Source organism: Lissotriton helveticus, chromosome 5_1 (assembly GCF_964261635.1).
Source record: "Lissotriton helveticus chromosome 5_1, aLisHel1.1, whole genome shotgun sequence".
NCBI lineage: Eukaryota > Metazoa > Chordata > Amphibia > Caudata > Salamandridae > Lissotriton > Lissotriton helveticus.
The window spans coordinates 2,011,539,483-2,011,555,482 of NC_136065.1; the positions used below are offsets into that span (position 1 = coordinate 2,011,539,483).

The following is a 16,000-nucleotide window of genomic DNA, read 5'->3' on the forward strand; positions in this document are numbered from 1 at the left end:
GCCATCTTGGCTCCTCCCTCATGGCATACTGTTAGTTTAGATTTTATCACTGATCTACCAGAGTCTAATGGTTACACTACAGTCTTGGTTGTAGTAGATTTCCTTTCTAAAATGGGACATTTCATTCCGTTATTGAAATTACCGACCGCAACAGAATTTAGTACCATCTTCCTATCCACCATTGTCAAATTGCATGGTCTGCCAAGCAAAATTATTTCGGACAGAGGTCCTCAATTTGTGTCCAGATTTTGGTCGCAACTCAGTAAGCATTTAGGAATAGAATTGGCTTTGTCGTCCTCCTTTCACCACAGACGGACGGACAAACAGAGAAAGTTAATCAATATGTTGAACAAGGTTTACGTTGTCTATTGTCCACCACAACCACGCGGTGGGACGAGATGTTACCTTGGGTAGAGTTTTCGTACAATAATACCTCCCACTCAGCCTTGGGTTGTTCTCCTTTTTATTTCCTTACGGGACAACATCCCCGGTCTCTTCCCATCTTCCTACCTAACAAACAACAAACCATGTTGTGATGGACAGACTAACCAAGTTACTAGATATTCAGGAGCGTGCGAAAACACAATGGGTAAAAAGCAAAGATAAAATGAAACATACTGCTGACAAGCATAGAATACCCGCACCTGAGTACCAAGAGGGGCAAATGGTTTGGTTGTCCACCAGGAATATCCAAGTCGAAGGTCCCAAAAAACTGAAACCAAGGTATATTGGTCCCTTTTCCATTGACAAGATTGTAAACCCAGTATCAGTAAGGTTGTGTCTCCCTGAAGACTATGCAATTCATCCTGTATTTCATGTTTCCCTCTTGAAGCCTTATGACCCCACTACACGACCAGATAATCCTCCACCTCCAATTGTAGTAGGAGATCACCTCGAATATGAAGTTAAAGAAATTATAGATGGCAAACGTATGCGAGGTTGTCTTTATTACCTCATTGATTGGAAAGGCTATGACCCCTCAGAACGATCATGGGAACCAGCAAATGACGTACATGCCCTTAGATTTGTAAGATCATTTCATGCATTACATCCTGACAAGCCACGCCCCGTCAGAAGGCCTTTGGGGGGGGGGGGGGGGAACTGTTAGGGTAACAAGAGCTCATGCTGTGAATAGCACACTGTTTGTGGTTATGAGTTAAATTGCCAATGCTTGTTTTTTTATACTAATACCTGTGTATCTGTTGGTACCAATGCTTGTTTCTTGATACTAGTCTCTGTGGTATAGTCTCCTCGTGGCAACCTTTCTGCCAAGTTCTAGAACAATAACACGTGTTTGGGGCTCCGCGTGTGAATTATGCAAATGCCCAAACTGAAAGTCTGCCGAGTGTGTAAAAGAGGGACTTTCAATTGAGAGGGTGCTTCGTCTCTTTGCACCTCTCACGACAAGCGCTCCTGCCGGTGATTCAAGAGATCCTGCTTCCCGATTGAGAATCCTTGCCTTCATTTCCTCCCAGCTACCTCTGCCTCCCTCCTTTCCAAACCTCTCGTTTCCCGACTCCTCACCTTGCGCTCCGGTCCGGTTTTCTTCATTTCTGCAGTCGTCCCCTCGGAGTTTCCTGGCATCGGCGGACGTCATCACGGACTTCCGGAAGTCCCGTCGGCGGCGCACCCACAGGAACTCGGACTCTAGAATACAAAAGGAAAGAAGGACAGTAAGATTTACGGTTGCCTAGCAACCTGGAATTTTAACAAACACGACGATGTTTAATTGTGTAAAAGACTTTTTGAGCTGCATGTTCTTTTAAAATCGTGTATGTTTAGAATCTAGCACAACAGTATTGTATTGCACAATTGTATTGTATGTTAGAAAACAACCCCAAGGCAATTCAAGTCAAAAGCAATTCAAATAGTAAACAAGCTTTGGTCAATCCAAGTGGAAAAACAAGCCTAAGACAATCCAATGTTGAGTATAGAACCTGAGAGTATAATCAGCCTATGTATCTAATAAGCTGAACCATTTAGAAGAGTACATTCTGTAAGAATCTTCTAGAGCAGAGTGCTTTTGTTTTTTTTTGTTCTCTTTTATTTACCAAATCCATCTTACAGCATACAATCTGGGTTCCAAGGTATGTGCATGGAGTGCATGTTCTTTCAAGTTAATTCACAACTAACCCACATTAACCTAGTTTAATCATTCTTAAGTAGACAGCTTTTGAGAATCTCTTGTTATTGTTTTTAAAGAGGTAACCAAGAGTCAAGATAATCTTCCAACCTCAGAACCCAGTGAAGTGTATACAAGGGCCGGTATTTCAAACGGTTGGTACAATCATTGTGCATGTTCATAGCATTACTATTGAGGACCAGGTTTTAAGGAATTCCAGAGGGTCATTGTATGTTTGTGTAACTTCAGAAAATCACGTGCAATCAATCAAGATACCACCGGCCCTGAACACTTGCAAGAGAAACTGCGACTGGACGAAGACCAGTGTTGTTTTGTCTGTTTCTCTATCCACTTCCCCTTTCCCTTGAGGACGAGTCATTCAGCAAGCGTACCCACAATCCTTGCTGAGTTACTAGTTCAAAAGGGAGTTGGGACTTAACGGCATCAAGAAGGAAACAACAGGAGCGTCTGGCGTGATTGCGCAACAGTAACTCTCCAGAGTTACGGCGGCACTTGGGCGTCCTCCAGGGGTGTCCACCAATCCTCAGACCAGGTCTCTGCCTCGCCGTCGTCAGCCTTGTCTCCCTCTGCTTCGGCGAGGTCGTTGTCCTTGGGTTGGTCTTTGTTACCGCTGGTCCTCCTCGTGTCTCTCGCGTCGTCCTCCTGATTGCTGGCGTCTTCCGGGTTTTTCTCTTTGTGGGCCAGGTTCGCCTTTCTACCGGCCCAGGTCGTGTCCCATTGGTTGTTGCTTTCCCCTGGGCATTCCTGCAGGGAAAAGGATTCCGGGTTAGTTAACCCTCTGTGGTCCGGGCCAAGGGACGGCAGTTCCTCTGTAAAACTCAGACGGGGGCTGATTACTGGGGTAAAGAGAGGCTCCTCCTCACAATAGCGTAGGGGTAAAAATTACTATTCCCACTCCAGTGAGTGCAACAGTAGGGAAAACGTTGGATAGCGTAGGGGTACAAATTACTATTCCCACTCCAAAGAGTGCAGCAGTAGGGAAAGCATGAGATAGCGGGAGCGTAAAAATTACTATTCCCACTCCAGTGAGTGCAACAGTAGGTAAAGCGTTGGATAGCAGGAGGGTAAAAATTACTATTCCCACTCCAAAGAGTGCAACAGTAGGGAAAGCGTAGGATAGCGGGAGGGAAGTGGGGTAAAAATTACTATTCCCACCCCACTGAGTGCAACAGTAGGGAAAGCGTTGAATAGCGGAGGGGTAAACATTACTATTTGCACTCCAGAGAGTGCAACAGTAGGGAAAGCGTTGGATAGCGGGAGGGTAAAAATGACTATTCCCACCCCAGTGAGTGCAACAGTAGGGAAAGCGTTGGATAGCGTAGGGGTAAAAATTACTATTTCCACTCCAGTGAGTGCAACAGTAGGGAAAGCGTTAGATAGCGTAGGGGTAAAAATTACTATTCCCACTCCAGAGAGTGCAACAGTAGGGAAAGTAATGATTTAATACTAAAATTAAATTAAATTAATTATCAATACCAATAAAAAAATTAATTAAAAATAATTACCTATTAATGAAAATTAATTACTAATTAAAAAAAGTAATTACTAATTAATAAAAATTGATTACCAATTAATAATTAATTATACATTAACTATCAATACATATAAATAAAAATAATTTTTATCTTTATTACAATTAAATCACTTCCCACCCTATTCCCCTATAAACCCACAACCCGCACCAAATAAATACAATTAACATAGTTATCAATTAATCAATTAATACATATTATTTACCAATCAATACAAATTAATTGCCAATTAATAAAAATAACTACCAATTGAAAATTAATATCAATCAATCAATTATCAATACATATGAATAAAAATTAATACTTAATTTACTATAATTAAATTACTTCTCACCCTATTCCCCTATAAACCCACAACCCGCTACGAAATTAAATTACGCAAAAATGTATTACATAACATTCATTACTTAAAAAAATTGAACATACATTACAAAATTAATACATAATTTTAATACATATACTACCATACATAACACACAAAAAAAATCGATATTTCATACCCTAAATTCGATATTCTGGACTGTCTACATTTTAGTAATTCGATATTCTGGGCTGTTTATATTTTTGATTCGATATTCTGGGCAGTCTATTTTTTTAAATCAATATTTAGGGTGTTCACCATTTGCATTGTCTTTTATGTTTGGTGCTACGGCTTATGTTACTTTATATTGTGATTATTACACAAAATAAAAAAATATTAAGGGACATGCAAAAATGAATTTCCTTTCAACCAGATTCGTAATCTGGTAATGTTAAAAAGAAATCATTTAAAACAAATCTTCATTTTCTCCCCAAAAAGAATCACCCCTTTTGATCCTCCTATTTTCCTTCAATGTGGTCAGAGAATTCTTGCTCAACAAAAGCTTTCCATGCCTTTGTACGAGTTGTAGATCCACCATGTCGAATTCTGTTCCCGTTCTTTTGCTTTTCAGAAAGCACTTCAAAACCCGTCTCCTTGATGCTGGCTGTCCTCAATCAATCAAGGAATTTAAAGTTTGCTACTCAGCCGTGAGGGTCTCAAGGTGCTAGGGGGGCCGTGGGGTGCAGCTTCGGGTCAGCAGAAACGCCAGGTCTTGAGACTCTTCCTGAAGGTGTGCAGAGTAGGGGAGTGTCTGATGTTGACCGGGAGCTTGTTCCAGGCCTTGGCTGTGATGTAGGAGAAGGCTCTTCTACCTGCTCTGGTTCTGCGGATGCGCTGGGTTTCTGCTAGGCCGAGGTTGGCAGAGCGGAGGTTTCTTTTGGGTACGTGGAAGGAGACACTTTTGTTGAGGTATTTGGGTCCGGTGTTGTGGAGGGATTTGTAGGCGTGGGTGAGTTGCTTGAAGGTTACTCTTTTCTCGACGGAGAGCCAGTGGCGGTCTCGCAGGTGTTGGGTGATGTGCTCATTTTGTGGGATACCGAGGATGAGTTTGGCCGCGGTGTTCTGGATGGTCTGGAGTTTGTGTAACAGGTAGAGGGCATTTCGGTAGTCCAGTCTGATTGTTATGAGTGTGTGGATGACAATCTTTCTGGCTTCAGGGGGATCACCAGGTGTTGTCCCAAGCGGAGGGGGTGGGTCCAAGGATGAGGACTTCAGTCTTCTTCGAGTTGAGTTTCAGACAGCTGCTGCTCATCCAAGATGCAACGTCTTTTAGTCCTTCCTGGAAGCTGAGTTTGGTGGTTTCGGGGTCCTTTGTGAGGGAGAGGAAGAGCTGGGTGTCGTCTGCGTAGGATACTATGATGAGTCCATGCTGTCTGACGATGGCAGCGAGGGGGGTCATGTAGATGTTGAAGAGCGTAGGACTGAGCGATGATCCTTGGAGTACTCTGCAGTTGATCTCTGTGACTTCTGAGAGGAAAGGTGGGAGTCTGATCCTTTGGGTTCTGCGGGTGGGGAATGAGCGGAAGGGTGGTTCCCTGTATGCCGGCATTGTGGAGTCTGGTTGCGAGAGTGCGGTGGGAGACGGTGTCAAAGGCTGCGGGAAGTCCAGCAGGATGAGGGATGCGGTATGGCCTTGGTCGAGGAGCATGCAGATGTTGTCTGTGGTGGTGAGGAGGGAGGTCTAGGTGATGTGATTACAGTAGAATCCGGATTGGGACGAGTCGAGGATGGCATTCTCTTCAATTAAGTTTGTCAGCTGGGCATTGATGATCTTCTCAGTGACTTTTGCTGCGAGGGGAAGGAGAGAGATCGGTCAGTAGTTCTTCAGGTCCGTCGGGTCTGCTGAGGGTTTCTTGAGGAAGGGCTAAACTTCTGCGTGTTTCCAGTCGTCGGGAAAAGTGCTGAATTTGAAGGTGGCATTGATGGTGCATCGTAGCTCGGGCACTATGGCGGATGAAGGTCCTTTTGGAGGATCTTATGAGTTGGTGGTATTCTGATATAGCGTTCTTGTTGGTGGTCTGGTCTTCAGTGATTTTGCTGTTTCTCCATCGTTTTTCGATCCTCTGGTGGTGAATGAATCATCCACTGATGGGAGGAGACAGATACTTGTATTTCAGGGCACTTTTGTAGCAGGTGTCACTGCACCACTGACTGGAGTGCTGTTGGGGATGACAGTACTACAAAAGTACTCTATAGAAAATAAAATGAAATAAAAGTACGTGCTGAAGTCAGGGTACTTTCCTCCTTATGTGTCTGAAGAAAGAGTTGAAAAGGGGTAAACGGTTGTTTGTTTCTCAAGGCTTATGTTAATATGGCTGAACAGTAGTGGCCAGTAAGCATGATTAGAACTGACATGGTTGTGATATCTACTTGGTAAGGGAAGGCATGGAATGATCAATTAGAGGGATCAGACTGTCCCCATGTATGTGCCTTCTGATTATATATTTGTATAGAATATCCTTACTCCATAGTGCAATTGTTCCCTTCTATCCTAGCGTGTGGCACTCCTACACATCCTCATTAACTCTTCCTTTGATTTCCTTGCAGAAGAGGATCAAGCTGGAGCGCCACAGGGTGGAGGCAGACTTTGCCCAGAAGCAGGAATATTTGGACATTGACCGCCAGATCTTTCTGTCACGGTTAGAGCGGGAGGAGAAGGTGGTCAGGCAGAAAATGGGGGAGAACCTGAATTTGCTGAACGAGCAGACCAGCGCGATGGACCAGCTCCTGTCTGAGATGGAAAGGAAGAGCACACAAAAGGGGGCGCACATGCTGGCGGTGAGTGCCAAGTGATGTGCATCATTCCATCACAGAGACCAGAAATCTGTTCCCAAATGATTGTGCCTAGTTTCCAACCTAGTCCTCTCTCCACAAGATATGATTACATGAGTGAGAACAGGTAGCACTTGATGGCGCTCATGCCAATGCTCCATTCTTCACTGAACATGATCACAGTTGAGGGGCATACATCAGTGAATGAAGCTCCTTTCACTTCTTCTCTGCTCACTTAATATTCAGAAAAGTAATCACTAGTGTGAACTGCACTCAACCCTTCCTCCTTCCATGCTTCTCTGCCCCCAGTTAGGCTGATAGTGAAGGGGTCAAGAGGTTCTCTCATTCTCCAGTCCCTTCTGAACTTCTGGTAGTAGATGGAATCAAACAGCACATAACCTTCCCATCTTTCCTTGATGTATTCATACAATTGTACTGTCAGTGTTTGGGAGCAGTTCCCAAGTCCCCATCCCACACAGTATATGCAGACAGTGAAGACAAGAGAGAACAGTGGGCATGTTTCTTTCTTCTGAAGGCAAATAAGCTGTTCTGGATGTTTTCCAGGACATTGAGTGATCCCCTGGTATATAAGAAGTTGACTTCGGAGCTCCCTTGGTCCTTCTGCTAACCCAACACAGGTCGAGGCCTATCCGCAAGCAATGCTAGATCTTTTCAGGACCATCACAAAACTGTCTGGGCCATTCCCAAGGAAGGACGGAAATCTATTCCTGCAGGTTGGACGATGAAGGCAATTCACTTTAAATACTTAAAGGGAAAAATCCTTGACCATTGTTGAGTAAAACATCTCAAGCATTGAATTTTTATTATAGTCACATGTTTGAATTGTTCCCCTTCATGAAGATAGAAATCTCAGGTGCAATGTAATATATAGCAGTATTATAACAAATCTATTTACCCCAACAGTTACTTTGACTATGCACTTCATTGTCTGCGTCTGTCAGGTTGCCAGTTTATAAAGAGGCTTAGAACGCCTCTCCGCTGGGAGCCATTTCTTTCAGATTTCCTGATTCATGTCTTTTATCCGTGTCTAGAGATTTCTCAAAATGATTTTTGCTCTTTTCAAGAATTTACATTTACCAACAACATTTGGACAAAAGAACTTGCTCTAGCATGTTGTTACCAGCGTGTGTGCAGATCATCATTTTTCCTGGTGTTGTTCCACTTATTTTGCAACCCTAAAGGTCCCCCACCTATCAAGTTTTTCATGGTGGTTGGGCCAGTGATGGAAACGGAAAACGCCTGTAAATCCATCCAAACGCAAAGTTTCACCACTCTTTGTAGAGTCGGGGGGCTGAGTCTCTGACAGTGGAGCCTTCAGCAGTTTGGCCATTGAAAGCTTCTGATCTGAGACCTCGACTCCTACGAATCTGTCAGGACATAGTGACATTCATTGCACCCTTTTTTAGGGGAGGGTGCAGATGTCAATTGATTTCACTGCTGGGGGTCGCCATTCAAGGGCAGGGAATCTGTGATCCGAATGCGCAGGGAGAAATGTGTTTCAAGAGTAGGCTCTTGCTCGCTTTTGAATTCCTAGCGCAATGGCTCCACTGAAGACTGGGAAATCCCTGTCCGCCTTGCTGCTGTGCTTCTCAATGTATTGTGGGCAATCTTCTGTTGGGAGTTTGGAGATGGTAGCAGCCAACGACCTGGTACCACCTGATCCAGCGGTCTACCAACCTGCGAAAAACTATCACCATACATTCAGCTGGGCCCATATACACATTCACTCATATAGGCCAGTTAACACCGCTGGTGGTCAATGTTTATAAATTCTTTAATTTATATCAGTCACCTATCATTTCTCTAATCTTTTACTGATCATAAAGCCTTTCTTTAGTCAATGGATCTATTTGGTTGAAATAGTAATTGGTGATATGACATAGGTTCATTTACCTCCTATTTAATAAATAACCACAGACTCTAGAAAGTTAAAATGTTTTATCTAATTATATCACATGAGCAAACAAATTGCTGTGTTAACTCCATCTTTCTGAGGAAGTAAGCTTTCTTTACCAAAATGTAGTATTCTATTTCAAAGAGATTATCACAACAACAGTACCTCAGGAAAAAGAGGATAGGTTGACAGAAGTACATTGACACAATACACAGAGATATATGTGTATTGTGTATATAGGATGGTTTGAAAATCAGACCCCTCTGGCAAAGAGTTTAATGGGTTATCTCGGAAAGAACAGGTGACAGGGACTTCAGGACAGGATAGATTCGACTCCTGCATCTGACCCCTCTCTGGCACTAACTTCCTCCTCGATTCTTCCACGATCTTATTTTAAATAATTTACCTCCTCGATTCTTCCGCGACCTTCTTCTGCAAATAATTTTGGCTTTAGAATTCTAAGTCTGCTTCTTCAAATATTCGATCAGCATTCGGACAGCATCCCGGTATCTCAGCTTTTCTTGATGCGACTGTGCTAACTAACTACCTCAATTATACTTTCCTAATGGCATGTACCACCCCTGAATGTTTAAACTTTATGACATTTCTATTTCTGATTGGACAGGCTGAGGGGATGATCATCACACCTTGCTAAGTTTTAATAATTTTCTTTAGTTCATTGTTTTAAGTTCCCGCCAATTAATTTGTTCTCCCAAGCTTTATTTCCCACCCATATTTTCTATTTTATCGACAACAAGGTATACACTCCGGATCTCCGACCGACCCCTGCCCTCACCACGTCTTCAACAAGGCCGACGCTGTCATCGCACCCCACCTGCGGGACATTATCAACACCTCCTTCGACACCGCCACCTTCCCGGAGAGCTGGAAGCACGCAGAACTCAGCGCTCTACTCAAGAAACCTACAGCGGACCCCACCGAACTCAAGAACTACCGTCCCATCTCGCTCCTCCCGTTCCCGGCCAAAGTCATCGAAAAGACCGTCAACAAACAGCTGGCCGCCTTCCTCGAGACGAATGGATCCCTCGACCCCTCACAGTCTGGCTTCCGAGCCAACCACAGCACCGAGACCGCCCTCATCGCTGCCACCGATGACATCCGAACCCTGATGGACAACGGAGAAACAGCGGCCCTCATCCTCCTGGACCTCTCCGCGGCATTCGACACTGTCTGCCACCGCACCCTAGTGCAGCACCTCGGCAACATCGGAATCCAGGAGAAGGCACTGGAATGGATCACCTCCTTCCTCGACGGAAGAACACAGAGAGTCCGCCTACCACCGTACAAGTCAGAGGCCACCGAAGTCATCTGCGGCGTCCCTCAAGGATCCTCGTTGAGTCCCACCCTCTTCAACGTCTACATGAGCCCCCTCGCGGCCATCGCACGCCAACACAACCTCAACATAATCTCCTACGCCGACGACACCCAGCTGATCCTCTCCCTGACCAACGACCCCGCCGCCGCCAGAGCCAACCTGCACGAAGGGATGAGAGATGTAGCCGAGTGGATGACGACCAGCCGCCTGAAACTGAACTCAGACAAGACGGAGGTCCTCATCCTGGGCTCCTCGCCCTCCGACTGGGACGACTCCTGGTGGCCCCCCGCCCTGGGCACCGCACCCAAACCGACGGACCACGCACGCAACCTGGGCTTCATCCTGGACTCCTCCCTCTACATGACCAGACAAGTCAACGCCGTCTCCTCGTCATGCTTCAACATCCTACGCATGCTACGGAAGATCTTCTGGTGGATCCCCACCGAGACCAGGAAGACTGTCACCCAGGCCCTCGTCACCAGCCGACTGGACTACGGCAACGCCCTCTACGCCGGAATCACCGCCAAGCTCCAGAAGAGACTCCAGCGGATCCAGAACGCCTCAGCCAGACTCATCCTCGACATCTCACGAAACAGCCACATCTCCGGACATCTGAGAGACCTGCACTGGCTCCCCGTCAACAAAAGAATCACCTTCCGCCTCCTCACCCACGCACACAAAGCCCTTCACGACCAAGGCCCAAGCTACCTCAACTGCCGAATCAACTTCTACGCTCCCAAACGCCACCTCCGATCAGCCAGCCACGCCCTCGCCGCCGTCCCCCGCATCCGAAGAGCGACAACAGGAGGAAGGTCCTTCTCCTACCTGGCCGCCAAGACCTGGAACTCCCTCCCGACCGACCTGCGCCTGACCCAAGACCACCTCTCCTTCAGGAAGAAGCTCAAGACCTGGCTGTTCGGGCAGTAACGGCACCCCCCCCCTCCTAGCGCCTTGAGACCCTACGGGTGAGTAGTGCGCTCTATAAATGTCTTGATTGATTGATTGATTGATTGATTGACAATTTACAGTTGTCCATTTATTCTTCAGGATGTTCAGCTGGTTCCCAGGATATATACCGAGAACGTCCTTGGACGAGTTTTAAGATTTGACATCACTGTTACTGGTTTGCCATCTTTGTGCATGCGTGAGGAACCATGTGGGGTGCAGGCTTTAGCATCATTCAGAGACCCAAATACGAACTAATAAAGAGGTCAAAAGAAAAAGTATTCATTTCAAAATAAAATGATTTCACTGTATACCACCTATCTCAACTCTAATCCCATTTACTTATAAAGACTCTCCATGCATTAGCATTTAGTATATAACTCATTTTTGTTTCAGCAAAGCGGCCATTTTAGATGCATTTGCGCAGAAGCAGAAATTTCCCTCCAAGCGTAAAGACATCATTCTGCGTAGATGCAGCCGACGCATGCGCAATACAGTTTCCTGCGTTAGCAGCCATTTTAAGTCACACTCAGGTTACTCGTTAGTAAAACACATAGGCAAGCTTTCTCTATCTATAAAATATGCGAAATGTGGTGCATATTAGTATCACAATACATTATTAATACTTCGTTATGGGTTTATATGAGAGGATTGCGTCCAAGCAAGTCTCTTTTTTATGAGTCCTTGCTCCATCAATCCCTTCTTTGATGGCCTTTATGCCATTATAAACTACTTATACCCAACCAAATACCAACCTTAGCACATCTCAATTCCCTTACCTGTCTTTTCAATGTCCACTTTATCTTTATCTTTCATGTTTTTCATCTTCTTGTACAATTCTCCTTTCATTTCTTCAAGTTTGATTTCTTCATATTTCCTTTTCTTTCTCTGTTTATTTACCGCATACTTTCTTCTCCTTCTACAACATTTAAACCATATTATTATTACTAGAGCTATTATTGTTATTCCAAGTATAGGTAGTATTATTTGAACTACAACTCCTTTACCTAGGTTAGCAAACCAAGACCCTATTGATGTTAGGTTATTTGTTAATTTCTTCCATACATTATTAACTTCCAGTGGTTTCAAATCTTCTTCAAATTTTGTAATATTTTTAATGTACCCTCCAATTTCTACACTTTTATCCGGAATATAAGTGCAACAATGTTGCGCTTTCAGCATGTTACTGACTCCACCCTCCTTTGCCAATAATATATCAAGGGCAAGTCAATTTTGTAAAACCATTGATCTGATCACAACCATTTCAGTATTGATCATGAGAAACCCTCCTGCAGTGTCAGCCGAAAAGTGAAGGGCAGTATTTATGCGGCATTCGTGGACTTACGTGCCGCTTTCGATCTTGTCCTACGTTCCAAGTTATGGGCTGTTTTAAAAAAACTGGGTATGCCAGATGAAATCCTGACCCTGGTCATGAGGCTCCACGAGGGCAATTATGCTAAAATCCAGTGGGGTGGCCAGGGGAATGTCACTTCTGAATTTCCGGTCGAACGTGGAGTGCGCCAAGGCTGCGCAATGGCCCCTACACTCTTCTCGTTGTATGTCAATGGAGTGGTGGGCCGCATGACATCAGTAAACACAGATGCACCTAAGTTGGAAGGGGTCAGGACGCCAATGCTATTGTTTGCGGACGACACGCTCATTGTATCCAAAACTCAAAGTGGTCTACAACGCGCTCTGGCAGTGTTCGAGGAATTCTGTTTTGACCACGGCTTGGAGGTTAATGTGTCTAAATCCAAGCTCATGGCATTTAACCCACACTCAAACTTTAGAGGGAAGTTCTATATGAGTGGGCAAGCTCTGGAAAGAGACAATGATTTTGTGTACCTGGGTATACATATAGAAAAAGGTAGCAAATGGTATAAACACATAAATATGGCTGCCCTAAAACAATGCCAAGTCTCGGGGGTCTTGAACCTGGAACCCAGTAAGTCGTCAACTAAGCCAATTAAGGCAGTGTTCCAGGTCAATGAAGCAAAAGCTCTGTGCTCAGCGCTTTACGGCGCTGAGCTGTGGGGATTCGAAAAACTGACTCCGCTATCTCTCTCTGAAAATAGATTTCTGAGGAATGTCACTAGTCTTCCACAGAGTACCCCATTGAACCCATTAAGGTACGATTTGGGAAGAAGGGCTGTTGCAGATATAGCGAGGCTACGCCCTGTTCTGTACTGGAGAAGAATTTGGACTACGCCGGAGCTCTCACATTATGCTGAAGGCCTCATGGACGTCATTAATCTGGACGTCTTCCGTAAGATTGGCTGGCTTAAAAAACTTCGTGAGACCCTGACGGGAATGGGTATGCGAGAGCTCTGGGAAGACCTGATGGCAGCTTTGTTTCCATCAAAACAGATATTAAAAGAGATCTATTGGGAACGGGTGGCGTTCCGTGTTTGGAGTAACGCAGATTCCTCTGGAATCACGGGGTGATTTTTAGAGGCAAAAGTTACTCCCAAATTGGAACCATACTGGGATTCCATCACTAAACCCGGTGATAGGAAGCTCTACTTCCAGCTTAGAGCTGGATCTTTGCCACTAAAATCCCTTACTGGAAGGTGGGCTGGAGCAAGTGTGCCAGAGACACTCAGAAACAGTTGCCTATTTTATGTTTGTTTGCCCTGCCTATGAAGGTCCCAGACGAGTTTGGCTAACCCCAATGTGTAGAACCATGGGTACAAAAAGCAGTGCAGTAGCACTAAGAATAATATGCACCAGCACTTTGCCATTAATTTCGACGGTGGTTGCCAAATATCTGGGGTGGGCTTGGCCTATAAAGGCTGAAGCCCTTGCTGTGATCTTTTTGTTTTCTTTAGGCTGAGCACGAAGATGGAAATAGGCTCCAAGGGTGAATTTTACACTAATGCTTTTTAATTGTACCTTGATGGTTTTTACATTTCTTATTGTGTACAATGTATTTTTATCATGATCTTTTAGAATGTATACATTAATCAGTTTTAACATGTTTTAACGTGCAGTCCAGGAGACTGTGTGCTTTTATGAGTGTAACTCGAATAAAGCTGAAATTGAATTGAAAGTGATCAACTACTGTTGATAACTGACAAATTCTTCGTGAATTCAGAATTATTCCGACTTAAGGTATCAATGCACTAAATATGTCACCTACTATTTCAGGAAAACTGGCTCTTTTATTACGGACTAGTTCATTATTGTTTTCATTGCTTCCAGTGATTCTTTTCACATGATAAACTTTAGGAAATACTATTCCAAAATAGCAACTCTCATACCATCTTGCGGGTAGCTTGAAATAAACTTTATCCCTACATACATATTAAATTCCAGGAAATGCTGGATCAGTTCCCCCTTTTAGTCCCCAACCTCCAAGATATGTTCACATTCACTAGAACCAATAAATACAGTATTATTATCAGTCAGTCAAAGCACGCTTTATTCGATTTTAAAAAAACCCATAAAAAGCACGTACAGTACATATACATTAAAATCACATCTCATAATTAATACAAAAACAGGGCGAACCCAGAATTAACTAAGCTACAGCGTGTCTAACACTATTAAAAGATACCTTATTTACAATAAAATGTTCAGTGGAGCTCGTTTTTTTCTAAAACGAAAAGCTTCTGCTAGGAAACTGACGACACTAAAAGTAATGTAAATATTGCCCAACATCTGGAGGTAAATTAAAGCAGGTCTAACTTCAATGAAACCCGCCTCCCTCAGCACAGGTAACAGATGTTTTTTCCTAGCAGCAGTATAATACCCACAAAACATCGTAAAAGGCATGGTATCTTGCTCGGAGAAATTATCACAGTCACAAGGGGGGGCATCTTTCGAATGGTTCCATGATGGATAGCAACCTAAAGAAAATTGAATCAGATTAAACCTGAATCTCGTTAACAAAAATCTATGAAGGGGTCTTGTAACAAAATTCAGGTATGGTTCCAGGGTTAGGGTAGTGGTTAACATAGAGTGAGCTCTTATAGATGGTTTCATTAATTCCCTCCCCTCTCTATTAAGGCGGACCCTGTCTGAAAAATGGACTTTAATCCACTTTACGTCCTCTCTCTTAATGTTACGAGGAGATAGAAAAAGTTCCAACCTACCTAAGGCTGAAAATGTGTTTTTTAAAAACTTCAACCAAGGTATTTTCATGGTATGGTCCAAAGACATGACGTCCTCCAGAATAAGATGGTTCAAAGTTAATTCTGGATTCAGCCATGTCCTTGCCCACAGTAAAAGAGGTGCCAGATTCAGCTTGTCTGTAATATAACCTAGACCTACTTCCTCGTGAATGGAGAACGTAGGGGTCGATTTTGGAACTGAGAGCAATAATCTAATTAACCTATTTTCTACCCTTTAGATTTTATCTAGAGTGACATAACCCCACAGGGCGGCCCCATAGGTGGCAATGGGAATACACTTGGTGTTATAAACCTTCATAAGTGCTTCTATTGGCCTGGCCCCCAGCCTTTTGGTGAAACCCAACAGGGCGGTTGTTGAACGAGCCAAGGCTAAACTCTTCGCCTTTAACTGTGGGGCCCAAGACCCCCTTTCATCGAAAAGGACCCCCAGATAGGGGAAGACCGGAACCCTGGAAACCTCCTCGCCCTTGCATATGAAAGTTTTGGATCTTAATTTTCCTCTCTGCTTGCCCACTATCATGGAATGGGATTTTTTCGCATTTACCTTTAGATCAAGTTTTTCCATGAAGGAGCCAAAACAATCCAATAGTGTCTGTAAACCGATGCCCGTACGAGCAATCAGTACCGCATCATCTGCGTATAGGAGGGCCGGGATCGGCTGACCTCCCACACGCGGCACATCTGCCCCCCCCCCCCTCCACCAGGTGTTTTTCTAGCCCATTTATATAAATGGTAAAAAGGAGGGGGGCCAGGATTCACCCTTGGCGGACCCCTTTTTCTGACCTAAAAGTACCCGTACATCTCCCCTCATTTGTGACCCTTACTTTGGCAAATAACTCCTGGTGTAAGGAGGCTATAAAAGC

The 16,000-nt window shown here is 44.3% G+C and overlaps 1 protein-coding gene across 3 annotated transcripts in view; it reads left to right on the top strand.

Moving 5' to 3' along the window:
• The window catches only part of LOC144756180 (E3 ubiquitin-protein ligase TRIM39-like), a 472,432-nt gene that overhangs the window by 169,211 nt on the left and 287,221 nt on the right, over positions 1-16,000 (top strand). For all 3 annotated transcript variants that reach the window (XM_078645771.1, XM_078645770.1, XM_078645772.1), the window contains one exon: positions 6,584-6,814. In XM_078645771.1, coding sequence (XP_078501897.1) covers positions 6,584-6,814 — 231 coding nt within the window. The remainder of the gene's footprint in view (positions 1-6,583; positions 6,815-16,000) is intronic.